Here is a 16729-nt window from a genome sequence, read left to right as displayed (position 1 = left end):
ATCATCTGGCACACAACACATGCGAAATAGGCGAATAACTTAGTGAAGAAATGTAACATTTGCTGCTTCCAGCAACAATTGCTCTTTGGAGGAAAGACAACACAACAATCCTTCTGCATCCTTCTCCTTGCTGACTGCTGCTTAACCTTAACTCAGGAACTTCCCAGAGTTGGATAACTCTATTTCCTAGACTGTTCAGGGAGAAGGGCAGTTTCCTGCAGCCAGAGGCCCAGCCCTAAGTCACAGGCAGCCATCCAGCTCAGTGAAGTGTGCAGTCGCTGGCCTTTGTCTCGCTGGACTTCTCTGAGCAGGGCTATGGCACCACACCCGTAGTTTCAGGGTGGTGGCTTACCTATTTATTACATCTTATATCTATTTGGTTCTATCAACAGAGGATAATTCTGTGACCTCCGGCAGTGCTGGCTTGGAATTCTGGCTGCAAATCGCACAGTTGCAGGGTGTAACTGGGTGGCTCCGAGACAGGGCGCTATCTGCAGGCGTGGCCAGGGAGGGGACGTGGGCGTAGACACTCTTTCCAGCAGCTGGGGTCTGGGGGCGTCCCCGGTGATAGCTTTATAGGACTATAAGTGAAAGGAGACTTGAGTGTGACCTATAGCCTTGTCTCGAAGGAGGACAATAAAGTTTGAGAAGTTTGAAAAGGGGAGAGAAAGTGAACGCCCCTTTGGCGAGGGGTGTGGCTGGAGCTCGGCGAGGAGCCTGAAGGCGGGTGCAAGACATGGGGGTCACCGTGGACGTGCACCAAGTGTTCCAGTACCCCTTCGAGCAGGTGGTCGCTTGCTTCCTTCGAAAGGTACCAGTCCCTCCGACCTGGGAAGTGCGTCCGCTGCGGAGAGAGCTTGAACTACCCCGACTGCGTCTTGTGGTGACCGGACCCAACCCCCAGGGGTCTAGACTCACCCTCCGAGTCCCCCTCCAGAGCGCAAGCTGCTCCCGGGATGTGCAGGGAGAGGGTGGAGGCTGTTCGCTTCAAAGGCTGCTCTCAGGGATGAGAGGAGGGCGCCGTGCAGGGTATCACGTCCACACGCCGCCCTCCTCAGGCAGAGGATGTGGGCTGCGGGTGGCCTCCCAGGGTGGACTGTCTAGTTCTGCTTTCTAGTTCATCTCCCACTTTTTAAACGCTAATGCACTCTCTTGAAGCTGTGATCTCGCTAGACTCTCCGCTGTTAGTCTACTGTTTCAATACTTTTCTCTTAACTAAAAAGCAGTGGGACTCCCCGCAGAGCTCACACTCTCTGGACCTTAGTTTGCTTATCTGTAGCGTGAGAAAAACAGTGCACATTCCCAGGGTTGTCGTGAGGATTTGAGTGAGATTATTAATAAGAAGCATTTTATCACAGGATTGATGGTTGTAAGGGCTCAGAAATACTGCTGTTTGTACTATTGCAGTTAAGGGATTCCATGCCCCTCGTGATGAGGGCCTCTTTCTAGGAACTGTGCCTCCGGCTAACAGTAAAATGGAAAGACATCCCTGAGAACTGGTTGTCTGGGAGGTGGGACCCTGAACTCGACTCTGTTTTTTGTTTCAGTTAGGTCCCTGGGTGATCCTGGTCAGGGGTCTTCTCTACAAGATCTAGTATCTGGAAGATGAAGACTTGGACCCATAGATCTTTATAGTTTCTACAGCTTTCACAGTGTTGAACAAGACTTGTAGTGATTGCAGCTGCCCTTGGGCAGTGAACTGTAGTGTGAAATCTGTATAGCCTAGAAGTTAAATGGAGGCTGTGTTATGAAGGTGGTTAGCTGGGACCTCTCATTACAGGAGGGGCCTCCATCACTTGGATCTGCTAGGTCCTCAGCAAAAGTCTGATGAGTGAATGAGTGAGGGAATCTGATGTACACTTTGCCTTAGTTCAGGCTTCTAGGCATAGAAGTGGAACAGCTGACACCTCATGGTTCTTTTCAGACTGGCAGTTTGGAGCGTGGGTCCCCAGCTCGTTTTTTTGTGTTAGTTGCCTTTGAACTGTAATGAAGTGCCTGGGATAACGAACTTTATGAGGAGAAACTGTATTGGCTCACTGTTATGAGGGCTCCCATTCACAATTGCTTTTTCCTGGTTTGCTTTCTGTTGTTGCGATAGAACAATGGCCAAAGACAGCTATGGGACGAAAGGGTTTATTTCAGTTTACAGGCTATTCATCATTGCATGAAGTCGGGCGGGAGCACAAGGCAGGACCGGAAGCAGAGACCATGGAGGAGTGGAGTGCTGCTTTCCCGGCCTTGTTCAGCTAACTTTCTTCCAGTCTCCTGCAACAGCTCAGGAAACTGAACATTTTGCCTTTTCCTGCCCCAAACCCCAAAATCAATTACACGACTTTACCCACAGACAACAAGGTCAGGCCCATCACAGCATTGCACGATCCCACTGTTGGGTACCAATTTCTGTTCTAGTTTGCTCACTGTGATAAAAAACAACTTGTGGGAGGGAGGCAAGGGTTTATTTTATTTTACTTCTCCCAGGTCATAGTCATCGTTGAGGGAAGCCAAAGCAGAAACCCACTCACAGCAGGGACCTGGAGGCAGGAAGTAAAGCACAGGTCACTGTGGAACATTATTAGGTCATGGGCGAACATGACTGGCTTGCTCTCCATACCTTACCCTGTCTGCCCTGGGGAGGCACCACCCACACTGGGTTGGGCCCTCCCACATCAATCATTAATCAAAGAACGTGTCCTTTCAATATGCTCACAGGCTAGTCTGATGGACGAAATTCCTCAGTTGAGGTTCTTTCTTCACAGCGATGCTACTTTGTCTCAACTTGACAACAAATAACTAGCTCAGTTGCCCTGCTACTCTGGGCCTGTGGAGAGGCAGCATCTCATGGTGGGACCCTGTGGTAGAGCAAATCTGCTTAGGTCTGAGCCAAGGAGCAAAGTGGAAAGATCGGATGGACTGCATTCCCATAATCCAATTCAAGGGCGTATACCAATGCCTAAGGGCCTAAGCGTCTCTTCCCACAATTCTCTACCTATTCAAGAGTCTACCATTACCTAGTAGGGCTGCCCTGGGACCTAACCATTAACACCTAGCCCTTGAGATATTCAAGATAGAAACTGTAGCACCATTGTCACTTGGGAAAAAGGATTGTCATTGGGAAAAGGAGACCTCTGCCTTTTCAGAATGGGAGAGACACTTGTCTAGTCTTCACTGCCGTCCTGGAGGCCCCTTCGCCCCCTTTTCAACTCTCCCTGGGCAGATCTCCCTGTGTGAAACCACACGCACAATGCCACAAACCTCTTCTTTGTAATGCAGTCCCACATATCAGTTTCAGGTAAAGGTGATGGGTTTTTAGAGAGCGAGACCGACATTAATAAATGATGATGAGGTTGGCATCGTTTCAATGAGCGATGATGTATACTTCACACAAGGAGCGTACAGGATGGCGGGGGCCAGGGCGGCTACTCAGTCCCACATGGAGGCTTTGGTAGTTGGTAGGTAGGCTTTCTCAGTAAAGTGAACACTAGAAGTTTGCTGAAACATGGATAAGAGTTCTCTCTCTCTCTCATACACATTTGCTCTGTATATAATATAGTAGTATCTCTACTTCTCTAAGCAGGCGAAGAAATCATCAAGACTGACTCACTCACGTTGTGGGGAAATAGGCTCAGAGAAGTCTAAGTAACTGTTCAGCATCCCCAGCTAGCAGGTCAGAGAGCCAGGATCTCAGCTCTTCTGAAATCTAAGAGCCCTTTCAGTTCTGCACACAGAGGCCATGCAGGAGATTCTGAGGACAGGGCGGTGACTCAGGGCTCAGCTTTGCTGAACGTAGTGCCCCTCAGTTCATTTGCTGCTCATGATTTGCTCATCTGGGTGGTCACTGCACTTAATATGATGCTTAGCTTAGATGTGTGTGGGTGGGACACGGTGTTTGCTAGTCATTTCTGTGCAACGAATCACTCTAAAACTTAGTGGCCTTGCCCAGTGACAGGCTTTTAATTCTGGTGATTCTGTGGATTGACTGAGCTCATGTGGTTAGATTTAGTGTGGTGTGGCTGAAGTCACTTATACAAGAACATTCTGTATCTGATGCCATTCTTATAAGATAGCTAAGTGCTTGGCTTGTTTGAGAACTATGGACGGACCTAGGTGTGGTGGCTGATGCCTGTATCCCTGGCCATGGTGAGTCTGAGGCAGGATGATCAGCAGTTTGTAGCCAGCTGGGGCTACAAAGCTAGACCCTGACCCAAAAAATCCAAAACCAAACTAACTAAACCAAAATATTAACCAAAAGGAATTCCTGTAGTCAGTCACAGTGGCCATGAGTTACGAATGCAGTATTTAGTCATGACTAAAAGACATTGTTTTCTTCTGGTCCTCCAGACCTTACAATCTTTCCTCTTATTTTGTTTTTTAATTTTTTTATATTTTTATTACATATATATATATATATGTGTGTGTGTGTGTGTGTATGTGTGTGTGTGTGTGTAGAGTGTAGCTGTCTTCAGACACACCAGAGGAAGGTATCAGATTCCGGTTGTGAGCTCAGGACCTTTGGAAGAGCCATTGGTGCTCTTAACCTCTGAGCCATCTCTCCAGCCCCCTTACAATCTTTCCACCTCTTCTTTGAATGGTCCCTCTGAGACATGGTGTGTGTGTGTGTGTATTTGTGTGTGTCTGTATGTGTGTGTGTATGTGTAATACTGATGTGCACTCCACAGTCCCTTATTCTCTTCACTTTGACTAGTTGTGAGTTTCTCTATTAGCCACCATCTACTTCACAACACATTTCCCTGATGATGTCAGAGAGCTGGTAAACAGCATTCTAGCATGGAGGGAAAAGGAGTTCATGAGCCTTCACTTCTAATTAATCACCTATGGACGTGTATGGCTTCTCAGGGAGACAGAGTTAGTTTTCTTTAAGGGTGTAGCTCCTGGTAGGTCTACCATACTCGAGTGGATGGCCCCACACCTAGAACTATATGATGGCATGACTTAGAGTTGATGGGATATTAAATAATAAAATAATAATAATAAATAAAAAGGACACAAAGTGGAGGTAGATAGAAAGGTGGACGTGGGTCTGGGAGGAGTTACGGGAAGGAGTTGAGAGTGAATATGGTCAAAAGACATTGTGTGAAAATCTCCAAGATTTAATACAAGTATTTATATTTTAAAAAAGAAATTGCTTCCTCTGGGTAAATATGGTCCACTGATGCACCCACATTTCAAGGGAGCCCCCATGAACTGAGTAGCATGCGTGGCTGTGTAGACATTCGCCTTTTCTCCTCTGTTAGTGGTGATGCTACCACCTTCTAGACTTCTTGTAAGGATCAGATCCACAGGCATATGCTTTTTATAGAGCCTTCGGTAGTAAGAGTCATATTTTGAAATTAAGTAAGAGAAATATTTTTATATTTCAAATACTTTTAGTCCTTAAAATGATACTTTTTAAAAATGATAATTTAAAAAAATTGAGCAAAGCAGTAGGCAGAAGAGACAGTTACATGAGAAGCTCTTGGGACGTTTAATCTGATTTTGCACAACAGTGGGCAAGGCTGCTTTAGAACTGAGGGCATTGTATCTTAAATAGAATCTACTGCTCTGTGGCTTTTGGTATGTCCAGATTCGCCTTCCAAGTTCCAATTCAGTACTATTTTTAAAACTCAAGGAATGCCTGATCTCCTTACACCTGTCTGTTGGCCACTGTGAGGAAAACATTAGCCTCATACTTCAATTATGGATGGTACCTAGAAAACGGAGGATACAATTCTATTTGTGGAGTACAGGATTCCTTGTCATCATGGAAGAGGACTGAGAGTCAGCATGGCTCCTTCAGATGCTATGCTATGCTTTCCATGAGTGCAGCAGTGGATTCAGTGTCCTTGCCTTCCTGGTTCCCCTCTTTGTACAATTCTACTTTTTCTTCTTCTCCCTATCCCTCTCCCTCTCCCCCTTATTCCCCTCCCCTTCCTCTTCCTCTTTTCCCTCCCCTTTCTCCTCCCCTTCTCCCTCCCCTCCCCATCCCCCTCTCCCTCTCTCCCTCTCTCCCCCCCCTCCTCCTTCCCTTCCCCTCTTTTTCTTTCTTTTTAAATGTTTTCCGAGACAAGGATTCTATGTATAGTCCCTGGCTGACATGGAACTCTCTCTTTAGACCAGGCCTGGCTTTGACCTCAGAGATCTGCCTGCCTCTGCCTCTTAAGTGCTTGGATTAAAGGCGTGTGTGGCCACTGCCCAGCTGTATAATTCTTACCTTTCCAGCAGTCATCAGTTAGTGTATTTTCCTTCCCATTGACTAAAAATCATCTTGGAAGAGAACACAAAGTTGTGTGGACCAGTATGGAAGCATAGAAGATACCTCTTTGTGTGGCTTGTGTAGATCTTTCTGATGGATGTGTCTCTCATGTGCTGGGTGCTAAGAGAATTTCTTACATGTCAAATGCTTGGAATTTAAAGTCTAAGGATGCATGGGAGTATCAGTGAGTCTTCATGTCGGTTCGAATGAGTGCAGAGAGCTTGAGTTTTCTCACTGTGGAGTTGTTTAGGTTGTTTTTGCTCCTTGAGAATGTGGGCAGACTCTGTGGGGATCTGTATCAGCTGTTTCTGTTGTATCCTGAGCACCAAACAGGCTCTAGAACATAGGAAACACTCAACAAACCCCTGTACCATGAAGAAAGCTCACCCTTCTGTGGTTTGCTGTATATAATTTTACACTAAAGTTACTGTTTGGGAATCTGAGGCAGGAGGATTGCTTGAGCTCAGAATTTTGAGGTCAGCCTGAGCAACGCAGGGAAATGCCCTCTGACCATTTTATAAAATGAAACAAACCAAAACCCTAAGAGAGGAAAGTCAACACAGGGTTCATAAACATGTGCTTTCTGGAATACTGTAATGAAGAGTAAAATAAATTCTTTCTTCCATCCATGACCTAAGGCTTTATTTATTCCAGCGGCGTGCTACACGGAATGGATCGGTGTTTACCCTTAAGCTCATAAACTGGATTTATGAATGGCTATTTCCATTTAGAGTAGAAAACTGATTGGATAATTAATAATGCTTCCTTCTGATCCCATCTTCACTCCCTCGCAGACCTGACACTTACATGTGTAGAACATCTTTCCCCACGGAGCTCCAGAGGTATTTAGGGAGGATCTATTTGCATTTCCCAATAGAATGGGGGTTTGATTAGATGCTAGGCTGTAGTGTCCTGCAGAACTGACAGATGCTTTTTATGTCCTGTGCCGGGTGGCACTTTTCGTCTTCCAACCTTGGCTCTCCAGGGGTGTGGCATGAAGGAGAAGCTGTGTGTGAGGAGCATGGCTCTCATATCAGGGTGTAGTATGGACAGTTGTGGGGGTGCGGATCCGATCAGTTCATATTTTTGTGCCTCAGTTTCCTTGTCTGCAGAATTAGAGGAATAGCTATTTTCTGGGGTTGCTGGGGGATATTAATTAACACGTGCACTTCCATGTAAGCACCTTGCTTAATGTAGGGTATGGTAAGCATTTGCTGAATTCTGGAGAGCTTTATGTTTGTTCAGGAATGTGAAACTGAAAAGCCGGGGGAAACAGTCTGCAGAAATCTTTACTAACTTGGAACAATAAGGGAGAAGGTGAGCATGAATAATGGTGCACATCTGAATGATAAATTATTTTTTAAGTGCGATTTAAATTTTAAAGTGTGCTTAGTAACTCATCCAGTGGAGGCTGTGGCTTACTGCCTGAAAGAAGATTTTTTTTTTTTATCTATCCAAGTGCTAATAGCTACATATTCATTATAAGCCTATTAATTGGTATTCATGCTAAGTCTGTGCACCCTTTGACAATAGATAAAACAAGACCTTGTCCTGAAGGTGCTTCCTGCCAGGGGGAGCAGAGAGGAATGTATAGATTATTGTGCTGAGCTTTCTCAGGGGTATATACAGACATATAATTGTGGGGCAAGGAACAGTTGTTAAAATTGCATTTCCTATGTAGCCCAGGCTGTCCTTGAGCACTTGGTACTCCTCCCTCAGCTTCTCCAGTCTTGCAATTATGGGCGTGAGCTACCACACCAGGCAGATCAATGAAGTGTTGATTAACTGAAGACTCATTTGATCTTGGTAATAAGTCAACTTTGCTTTTCTTCCGGAGCGAGCTACTTTATGGAGATCATGGAAAGATTAGGTAATGTATGGTAATGTCTCTGTATAACTGAGCATGCATGGGCCTTTGTATGTGCTTGGAAGCAGCTAGGTAGCAGATCCTCTTACAGTGCATTGAGCAGATATGTGGATGCCAGTGAACCAGGCATACTGCAGTTCCTCTTTCTTTGTGCTTTCTCAGATAACCCTATTGAAAAGCAGGCCCACAGTGATTCCTTATAAAGGTGTTGACTATGAGGAGAAGGGTCGTGTTTCAAAAGTCAGGTGTTGACCTTTCAACTTTTCAGATAGCTGATATTTTAATAACTTCCTGCTCTTAAGACTATGCCTTCTGAATGATGAACTTTGCTTTAGCAAACAAAAGCTTAATCTTCATAAAGCTCCACTGTGTGTGTGTATGTGTGTGTGTGTGTAAGTAAAAAAAAAAAAATAGGAATATATAGGGAGGTAGCGTGCTGAATGGTCTAAGGTGCTGGATTTAGAAATATATATTATTCCTACAATAGATGGACTTAATTTCTTGACCTCTCACTTTAATAATTATATATTTGCTTTGATGTATATTCTTTGAGCTTGGCATTATATGCCTTTTGGTCTTCTTTTTAAAACAGCTTTTTTTATTGGCATATGTATGTTCTATGTAATGATGGGTTGCATCATGACATTTGTACATTTATACATTTTTTTTTTTTATTTTTTGAGACAGGGTTTCTCTGTGTAGCCCTAGCTGTCCTAGAACTCACTCTGTAGACCAGGCTGGCCTCGAACTCAGAAATCCACCTGCCTCTGCCTCTCAAGTGCTGGGATTAAAGGAGTGCACCACCACCACCCAGCTATACAATGTATTTTATCATGTTTTAAACTCATTACCCTCTATTGTTCCTCTTCTACTACAGCTGATGCCTTCATCTTGCCAACTAGTTCTCCTCTTTCCAAGGTGTGTGTGTGTGTGTGGGGGGGATGAGGGGTTGGGGAGGGGAAGGAGAGCGAGGGAGAGAGAGAGAGAGAGAGACAGACAGACAGACAGACAGAGGAGGGGAGACTAGTGAGTTTCATTTGGGTACTTATGGATGGGTATGTGTAGTCCCTATCTACAGGAGCATTCCTATCTCACTAGTAGCCTGAAGAAACTGCCCCTACAACAACCAGTAACTGTCTAGAGCTCTTCAGAGTTGGGAGGGGGCAAGCTTCACCTCTCAGCAAATGTTAACTGCCTATAAATCCCCAGGGAAGGGTGGGCCACTGTTAAGTGCCCCACCGTGTTGATAGGCCCATGTCTTGCAGCTGGTGTGTGTTGAGGAGCGCAGCAGCTATGGTGTACTTTGGATACCTTGTTCTGCAACATTCTACCCCTTTGTCCTCTTACTTTCTTTAAGCTCCTTATTCACACTGTTCTCTGAGTCTCACAGGGGATGATATTGATGTCTTATTTAGAGCTGAGCACTCAACAGTCACTTACTGTCCTCATTTCGATCAGTTATAAGTCTTTTCAGTAACCACCACTTACTGCAAGAAGGGTCTCTGCCTAGACGTGGCAGCAGCATAATCTATGGGGAGGAACAGAACTATTTAGAAGACAGTTTGGTAGACAAAGCATATCCACTAGGACCCATGGCCTATCCAGCCACTGTAAGCTTTGGCCAGGCTTACAGTACTGAGCACTCATTCTCCTGTGGAGCAGACCTCACATCCAATCAGAAAGTGGTTGGCTACTCGATAATGGACTTGCCACTGTTGCGCCAGTGAGCATATCGTGCCTGAACATCCTGTTCAATAGGATGGCTTGCAGTGTCCAAAGCTGAGGATGACAACTGAGGAGTGTTCCCACAGCCCCTGCACAGCACCACCGGCACTGTGAGGGCCAGCCAGTCAGCAGGGAGGGAGCATCTCAATGTCCTTAAACCAGCTCTTCATCAAGATGACCTTACCATCTAGTTCCAGTGGGTAGCCAACAGCAGGGGCAATCACCTGTATTATTTTGAAAGCCCCTGAAGGACGTTGCAGGTAGGTAGCCCATCCCTGGAAATTTTAATTTAATAGCCTATGACTTCTAGGAGTAGTTTTATCTACCTGTACAAGATACCTCCTTTCAAATGATTTCTGGACTCTTTTAATACAGAAAAAGGAAAATGGGAAGGGGCAGGTGATAGCCTCAAGAGTGCTCATTTTACCTTTGTTAGTGTTGTGGTAGATGGTAGACAGATCTTAGGAAAGGAAGAAAGTAAAATTATAAATGAGATTAAAAAAATAAAGCCAAATATACCTTGAGAAATCTCCAGAGTCACTGATAAACTACAGTGCATCTGGTGTGTGTTTGCCACCACCAAACCAGGCTCGATGAAGACAAGGCTTTCAGCAGAAACTGGGTCAACAGACCACATTGCTTCCAGGAGTGTCTGGTATGGAGGGGGGGGGGGGGATGGGCAGGCTCATCTCTGTTTGTGTGCAGGATTTATACATGAGACTTTTAACAGGAAGGCGCCATATCATAATACCCATTACTATGTCTCCTGTTTGGAAGAGAACTAAGTGAGATCATGTCAGGCAGCTGCTATGTAACACACGCAGGATGGGCAAGGTACAGATCTGGATCTGGCTGAATTTTCCATAGTCATATGGTGTTGAATAGGTGTCCAGAACTCATGAGTGCCTGCTTGATGCCTTCCCAGGCTGATGGGAAGAGCTCCTAGGATGAGCTCTGAGCGGCTCTCCCTCACAGGAGTCTCTGCTTTGTAGCAGGCTTTCGATACATTTTGTGTGTAAGAATTAAAACATGAATATATAGCTACCACAAGATGGCATTCTATTATTCCAAGTAATGCCAGGTAGAGGTAGCCTTGGTTTAATACATTTTTAATTTCTGCAAAGAGTTAAAATATGTGTCATCCATGTCACCGTATTTAGCTGCTTCACACAAACCTCTATTTTTTTTTTTGCCATTCTTTACAGAAACGAGGTTTATGTCTTTTAACTGCAGAAGCAGTCATGAAGGAAACTAACTTAAATTTTGCAAATGATATTTATTAGCATGAATAGTTCATGGTCTCTTGTGTTCAGCTATTAAAAGTTCCATTTCCTATTGCTATTTGCAAGGATTATAAAATGAGTGACCCTTAAGTGTTTTCAACTGTGTCTTCTATGCTTTTCCATCTCTGACCCTGTCTTATTTTCTCTTAAGCAGATCTGACATTTATTTACTGCTTTTGTTTATTTATTCAACTAATAAATGAATTTGTAAGAAGCTACATGGTTTTCATGTCACTCCTACATCCTCAGTGTCTGAAATACTGTTTGGCTATCTATCTATCTATCTATCTATCTATCTATCTATCTATCTATTATCTATCTATCTATCTATAATCTATCTATCTATGTATCTATCTATCTATCTATCTATCTATTATCTATCATCTATCTATCTATCTATCTATCTATCTATCTATCTATCTATCTATCATCTATCAATATCTATCTATCTATCTATCTATCTATCTATCTATCTATCTATCTATCTACTTATCTGTCTGTCTGTATATCTGTCTGCCTAATCACAAAAAATGAAGAGGGTCTTATTATTTAAATGAGTATCATTTCTCTTACTAAGTAAATATTAAAATTAAGTGAAAATATGAAGTAGTATAGTTTAACCTGTAAAAGTTTCACTGACAATTTAGTGATGTAATCAGAACTGAGAAGATTTTTATTACTATGCCTGTCTGGTGGTACATTCTGTTTTCTTTCATAATTTAGTTTAGTTATCTTCCTACAACTTACAGCATGACTGTAACATTTACTCAGAATGCATTTATGGATATTTAATGAACAAGCTGGGATGCAGTAAAGGAAACAGTTACACTTTCCATTAGTGTGAAAGGTTAATTCACACACCTGTCCACATGGTTTAGGGAGCTGTACGCAGCTTAGATGTCTCTGGTCCAGGAAGTTTCCCCTGTAGAGGAACTGAATCCCCAATTTATCCTTCTCTTACTAGCATGAATCTCTTGAGGTCTAACCTTCATGAAAGTAGTATTATAATTTTGAGCCTTTCCTTCCAAGACTGAACTGTGTGAATGCATGTACAAATGCCTCCTCCTCCTCCCTCCCCTCCTCCTCCTCCTCCTCCTCTTCTTCCTCCTCCTCCTCCTCCTCCTCCTCTTCCTCCTCCTCCTCCTCCTCCTCCTCCTCCTCCTCCTCCTCCTCCTCTTCCTCCTTCTTCTTCTTTTTAACAAAAATAGATAGACATGGTCTCTCTGTATAGCCTAGAACTCACTCTGTAGACCAGGCTGGCTTCAGACTAACAGGATCAAAGGCATACATCACCACTACCCAGGCATCTTCATTCTTAGCTTTGTTCTTTGAGACCCATACTGATAGAGTTTCATATTCCATTTCTAATGATCCAGGAGTCCTGAAGCTCAGGTTCTCCAGGCGAAGGGCTCCTTTCCTCACCTTAGTCCGAGCTTGGCTGAGGTGTTCAGTGCATGACCGTGCCATTGGATCACAGGATGAAGCTGGGAACCTGGGGAGGAGCAGGGAGAGCCCAAGAGCATCAGGCTCAAGTTTGAAGCCACTTTATCATGTGACTTTGAGAGATTCCTGTCCTCTTTCTCCCTCCCTCCCTCCCTCCCTCCCTCCCTCCCTCCCTCCATCTGAATAATGGAAAGGTTGGGTCAGAGTAACTCTCAGATGACTTCACGATGGATGTGGGGACAACCAGAGAGTATTTGGGGTAAGTTACATTATTAGGTGCAGTATTTATTAGCTATTTTGAGTGAGGTATTTAGTTTATCTTAGCCTTATCTCTCATATATAAAATAGAAAACAAACAACATATAACTTTATGGCATGCTTCTGAGAATTTACAGAAAATGTATATAAGTTGCCTAGGTTAAAAAATGGTAGCAACTAACTTGTCTTTCAAAACAATTTAATAAAAGAAGTAAAGCACTTATCAAATGTCTCCTACATGCTTGACTTCTATCCTTTTATTATTATTTTCCTAAGTGCAAACACAGTCACCAAGCCATGGTCCAGGGCAGTAGTAAGGAAATTTTCTTTGTGTTGGACTAGCTTGTTTAGTTCTCTGTCTCCCATGGACGAGCTGGGTAATAAAACAATCCAATCTTCATCCAGCTCCTACTTTTGAAAATTGGGGTTAATAATATTGTGTAATGTCTTCACAACAGAATAGCTGTTAGAGTTAGACAGGGTGATATAATTAAGGCATTTAGCACAGGTAGGGCACAGAGAGCATTCCTGGTTTATGATAGTCTGGTTTAATCATCATCCTCCTCCTCCTCATCATCATCCTCATCATCATTCTCATCTCTGCTCAGGGATTAGATGGCATCTAAAAAAAGTTTGCTTTGGGGCAGAGGTTGGCTCACTGGTTAAGCATACTTGCTGCTCTTGAAGGACCTGCGTTCAGTTCCCAGTACTGATGTGGTGGTTCATAATCATTTGTAACTTCAGTTCTGGGAGGTGGGGATCTGTTGCCCTCCGGTGTCCTCTTTGACACCAAGCACTCATAGTGCACATACATATTTGCAGGCAAGACCTGTGCACACAAAATTGAAGAAATTGTCCCTGGATTTCATGAAAGCCTGCCTCATTTGTTTGAGTCCAAGTGCTAAAACCAAGATTTTTGATTTAAAACTTGGTGACTTAGTCAGGGTTTGTTTTCCTGCACAAAATATCATGACCAAGAAGCAAGTTGGAGAGGAAAGGGTTTAGTCAGCTTACACTTCTGCATTGCTGTTCATCACCAAAGGAAGTCAGGTCTGGAACTCAGACAGGGCAGGAACTTGGAGGCAGAATCTGATGCAGAAGCCATGGAGGGGTGCTGCTTACTGGATTGCTTCCCCTGACTTGCTTAGCTTTTTTCTTATAAAACTCGGGACTACAATCCCAGGGATAGCCCCACCCACAATGGGCCCTCCCACCATTGATCACTAATTGAGAAAAGGCCTTACAGCTGGATCTTATGGCGGCATTTCCTCAAGGGAGGCTCCTTGTGTCAAGCTGATACACCAAACCAGCCAGTACAGTGGGTTTTACTTAGAGGTTTCTTGGAACATATTTATTGTCTACCATTGTCTACCTGTCACTTCTATCAGTTAATTCATGTTGACAAAAGAGATTGCTAACTTTTCTTTATGTGTTTTTGTTCAGTATCCCAACCCCATGGATAAAAACGTCATCTCTGTAAAAACTGTGGAAGAAAAGAAAGGTATGTTCTCTGAGTGTACCCTCACGTTAGTTATGGTCATTAAGTATACTGACTTTGTAAATGATATATTTGTGTGTGCATGTGTGTTTGAGCCTGTGTGTATGTCCATTACATCTTAAGCAGGGCACTTGTTACTTTCTAAATTATAGTTGATGGTAAGCCTGAGGCTGGGTGTAAGTGTACAGTTAACATATTGAAGTACTTAACACATGCCAACATCCTACTTTCATGGACTCATTCAACCTGTGGAGTAATGTTGAGGTAGAAATTATAGCTATTCCTCTTTAGTGCAGAAGGAAACCAAAACATGGAGGGACTAGCCTGTCCAAACTCACTTGACTGTATCCTTGACACACATCAATTTGTGGATGGCAAGACATGTGCATATACCACAGAGATGATGGTGGTTTATGTCTGTAATCCCAGTTATTGACTGGTGGAGGCAGGAGGACCAGGAGTTCAAGGCTAGCTTGGAGTATTTAAAAAAAAAAAAAGCATATAGATGTGATGTTGCCATACAGTTCTTGGCCTGTGGAACCGTAAGTGTAGATTGGCAAATTTTGGCTCATGCTGTCTGTTTTTGTTGCTGTGTTGTTAGATACTCCCCTCTGTTTGTATGTTATCAATGGCTGCTTCATCTGACTAACAGCAAGAGCTGGATATTTGCTAAGGAGGCCATATGACCTACAAAGTTATATACCTCATGACCCCTTCCAGACAATGCTGACTGTGCTCTACCTCAAGAACCTTTGGTCGTCTTTGCATTCCCTTCCTAAGGGCAAGTTGTCACCATCAATGCTGGGACTTGAGAAGTGGGTGGTGCCAGAAGCTCTGATGATGTGCACACTTGACGCACAGGTCTGTGGAGACATCCAGAGCCTGGCCCAGCATGCCCTTCAGCCTTAGAAACCACAGGCTGTTACTGTTATGGCTGCAGCCCTCTATGTGTTTCGTAAACACAAAACTGTCTATTTGTGGGATTCCTTTCTGCATATCTGCAGATATAGATGTAGATTATTAAAAAGTATTTTCTCTCATACTTGCCTGCTGTATGGAGCAAGTTTGTTATCTGACTTTAGATGAATCAGATTTCAAGTCCTGATTCTGTTACTTTCCTCATGACCTAACCTTTTAAAGGCTCAAGGTCTTTACCTGTCAAGTGGGAGAACCATCCTGTTAATTTAGATTGTTATGAGGATCAAATAAGGCAATAAAGTACATATTCTAAAGTGGCATAGAGTGCTGGTTGTAATTTCAGGGTGTCATCTTTGTAGGGCTGATATTTAGAAAACAGTGCCCAGTCCGGCTTGTTCCTGGGCAGCCACCATTTTCCTGCTGCTTCTAGGCTCCGCCTAGCTAGATGTGCAGGCCCTGGCACCTGCAAGATGCCAGCGTGAGGGATGGCTCTGCCAATCCACTGCGCTGCATCCTCAAAGCTCGGCTGAACCCCAGACAATATCTGCCATCCTCTCAGTACCGGGTAGAAATGAGACTCTTAAAGCTTAATGATTGTCTAAAGGATTTATATATTTAGAAATGTTCAGTCAACAAGATGCCCACACAATTAGAGTTGTTACCCAATATCTAACCTTTTGATAGAAGTCACTACCCAGGACAGCTTTCAACCCTTCCGTGGTTCTCCATGGCTGATAGCCTCTTCTTCCCCTCCTCTTCCTCTCTTTCTCTTCCAGCTCTACCTCCTCTTCTACTGCCTAATCATCGAGCTCCACTGTGAATACAATGTAGCAGAATAAGTATCCTGCTACCTCCATTTTTTGTTTGTTTATTTTAAGAACATAGCTTCACTAGGTAGCCCTGGGTGACCTGAAACTTGCTACATTCACTAGGCTATCCTAGAACTCACAGAGAACCACTTGCCTCTGCCTACCCTGGCCGGGATTAAAGGCATGTGCCACCATGCCCAGAAACTACTCCATTTTTAGTATATGTGTTGCTCACATTGGCTGAGATGACCAAAGGCCTGTTAGGGGTGGAACATTTGTTTCCTGTCAGCAGGATCCTGGTGGTCAGGGTATTTGCATCAGGGGTCAGGACAGCTGTAGTCAGAGTCCGGGAAACCCTGCATTGTGGCTGAGCCTTAATAATTCATAGAGAAATGGCAACGCTTCAGTCCGTCGTTTTTTTTCTTCTCTTTCCTCTCATTTTAACTCATTGTTGTCTTTATTATGGGTAGTTTTGATGTGACTCACGTAGCTATACAGTCAGAAATCTGTGCCTGACAGTGTGGTCCAGGAGGTGGCAGAATCTATTACCATCCTTCTTGTCGTTGAGTAGGTGGCCACTGGCTACTGCCTCTGGACGCTTGACACTGACTACCCAGAGTGGTGGCTCATTTGTGATTATTTCTCCCCCTCCTCCTCCTCCTCCTCCTCCTCCTCCTC

General features: G+C 44.0%; 1 protein-coding gene across 1 annotated transcript in view; it reads left to right on the top strand.

Moving 5' to 3' along the window:
* Positions 1 to 531: 531 nt before the first annotated feature.
* The window catches only part of LOC114629823 (PRELI domain-containing protein 2), an 81779-nt gene continuing 65581 nt past the window's right edge, over positions 532 to 16729 (top strand). Inside the window, exons 1-2 of the mRNA XM_028777928.1 lie at positions 532 to 811; positions 14270 to 14327. Coding sequence (XP_028633761.1) covers positions 737 to 811; positions 14270 to 14327 — 133 coding nt within the window. The 5' untranslated portion in view covers positions 532 to 736. The remainder of the gene's footprint in view (positions 812 to 14269; positions 14328 to 16729) is intronic.

Source organism: Grammomys surdaster, unplaced genomic scaffold, assembly GCF_004785775.1.
Source record: "Grammomys surdaster isolate TR1022 unplaced genomic scaffold, NIH_TR_1.0 317, whole genome shotgun sequence".
Lineage (NCBI taxonomy): Eukaryota > Metazoa > Chordata > Mammalia > Rodentia > Muridae > Grammomys > Grammomys surdaster.
This window is presented reverse-complemented; position numbering and strand designations above follow the sequence as displayed.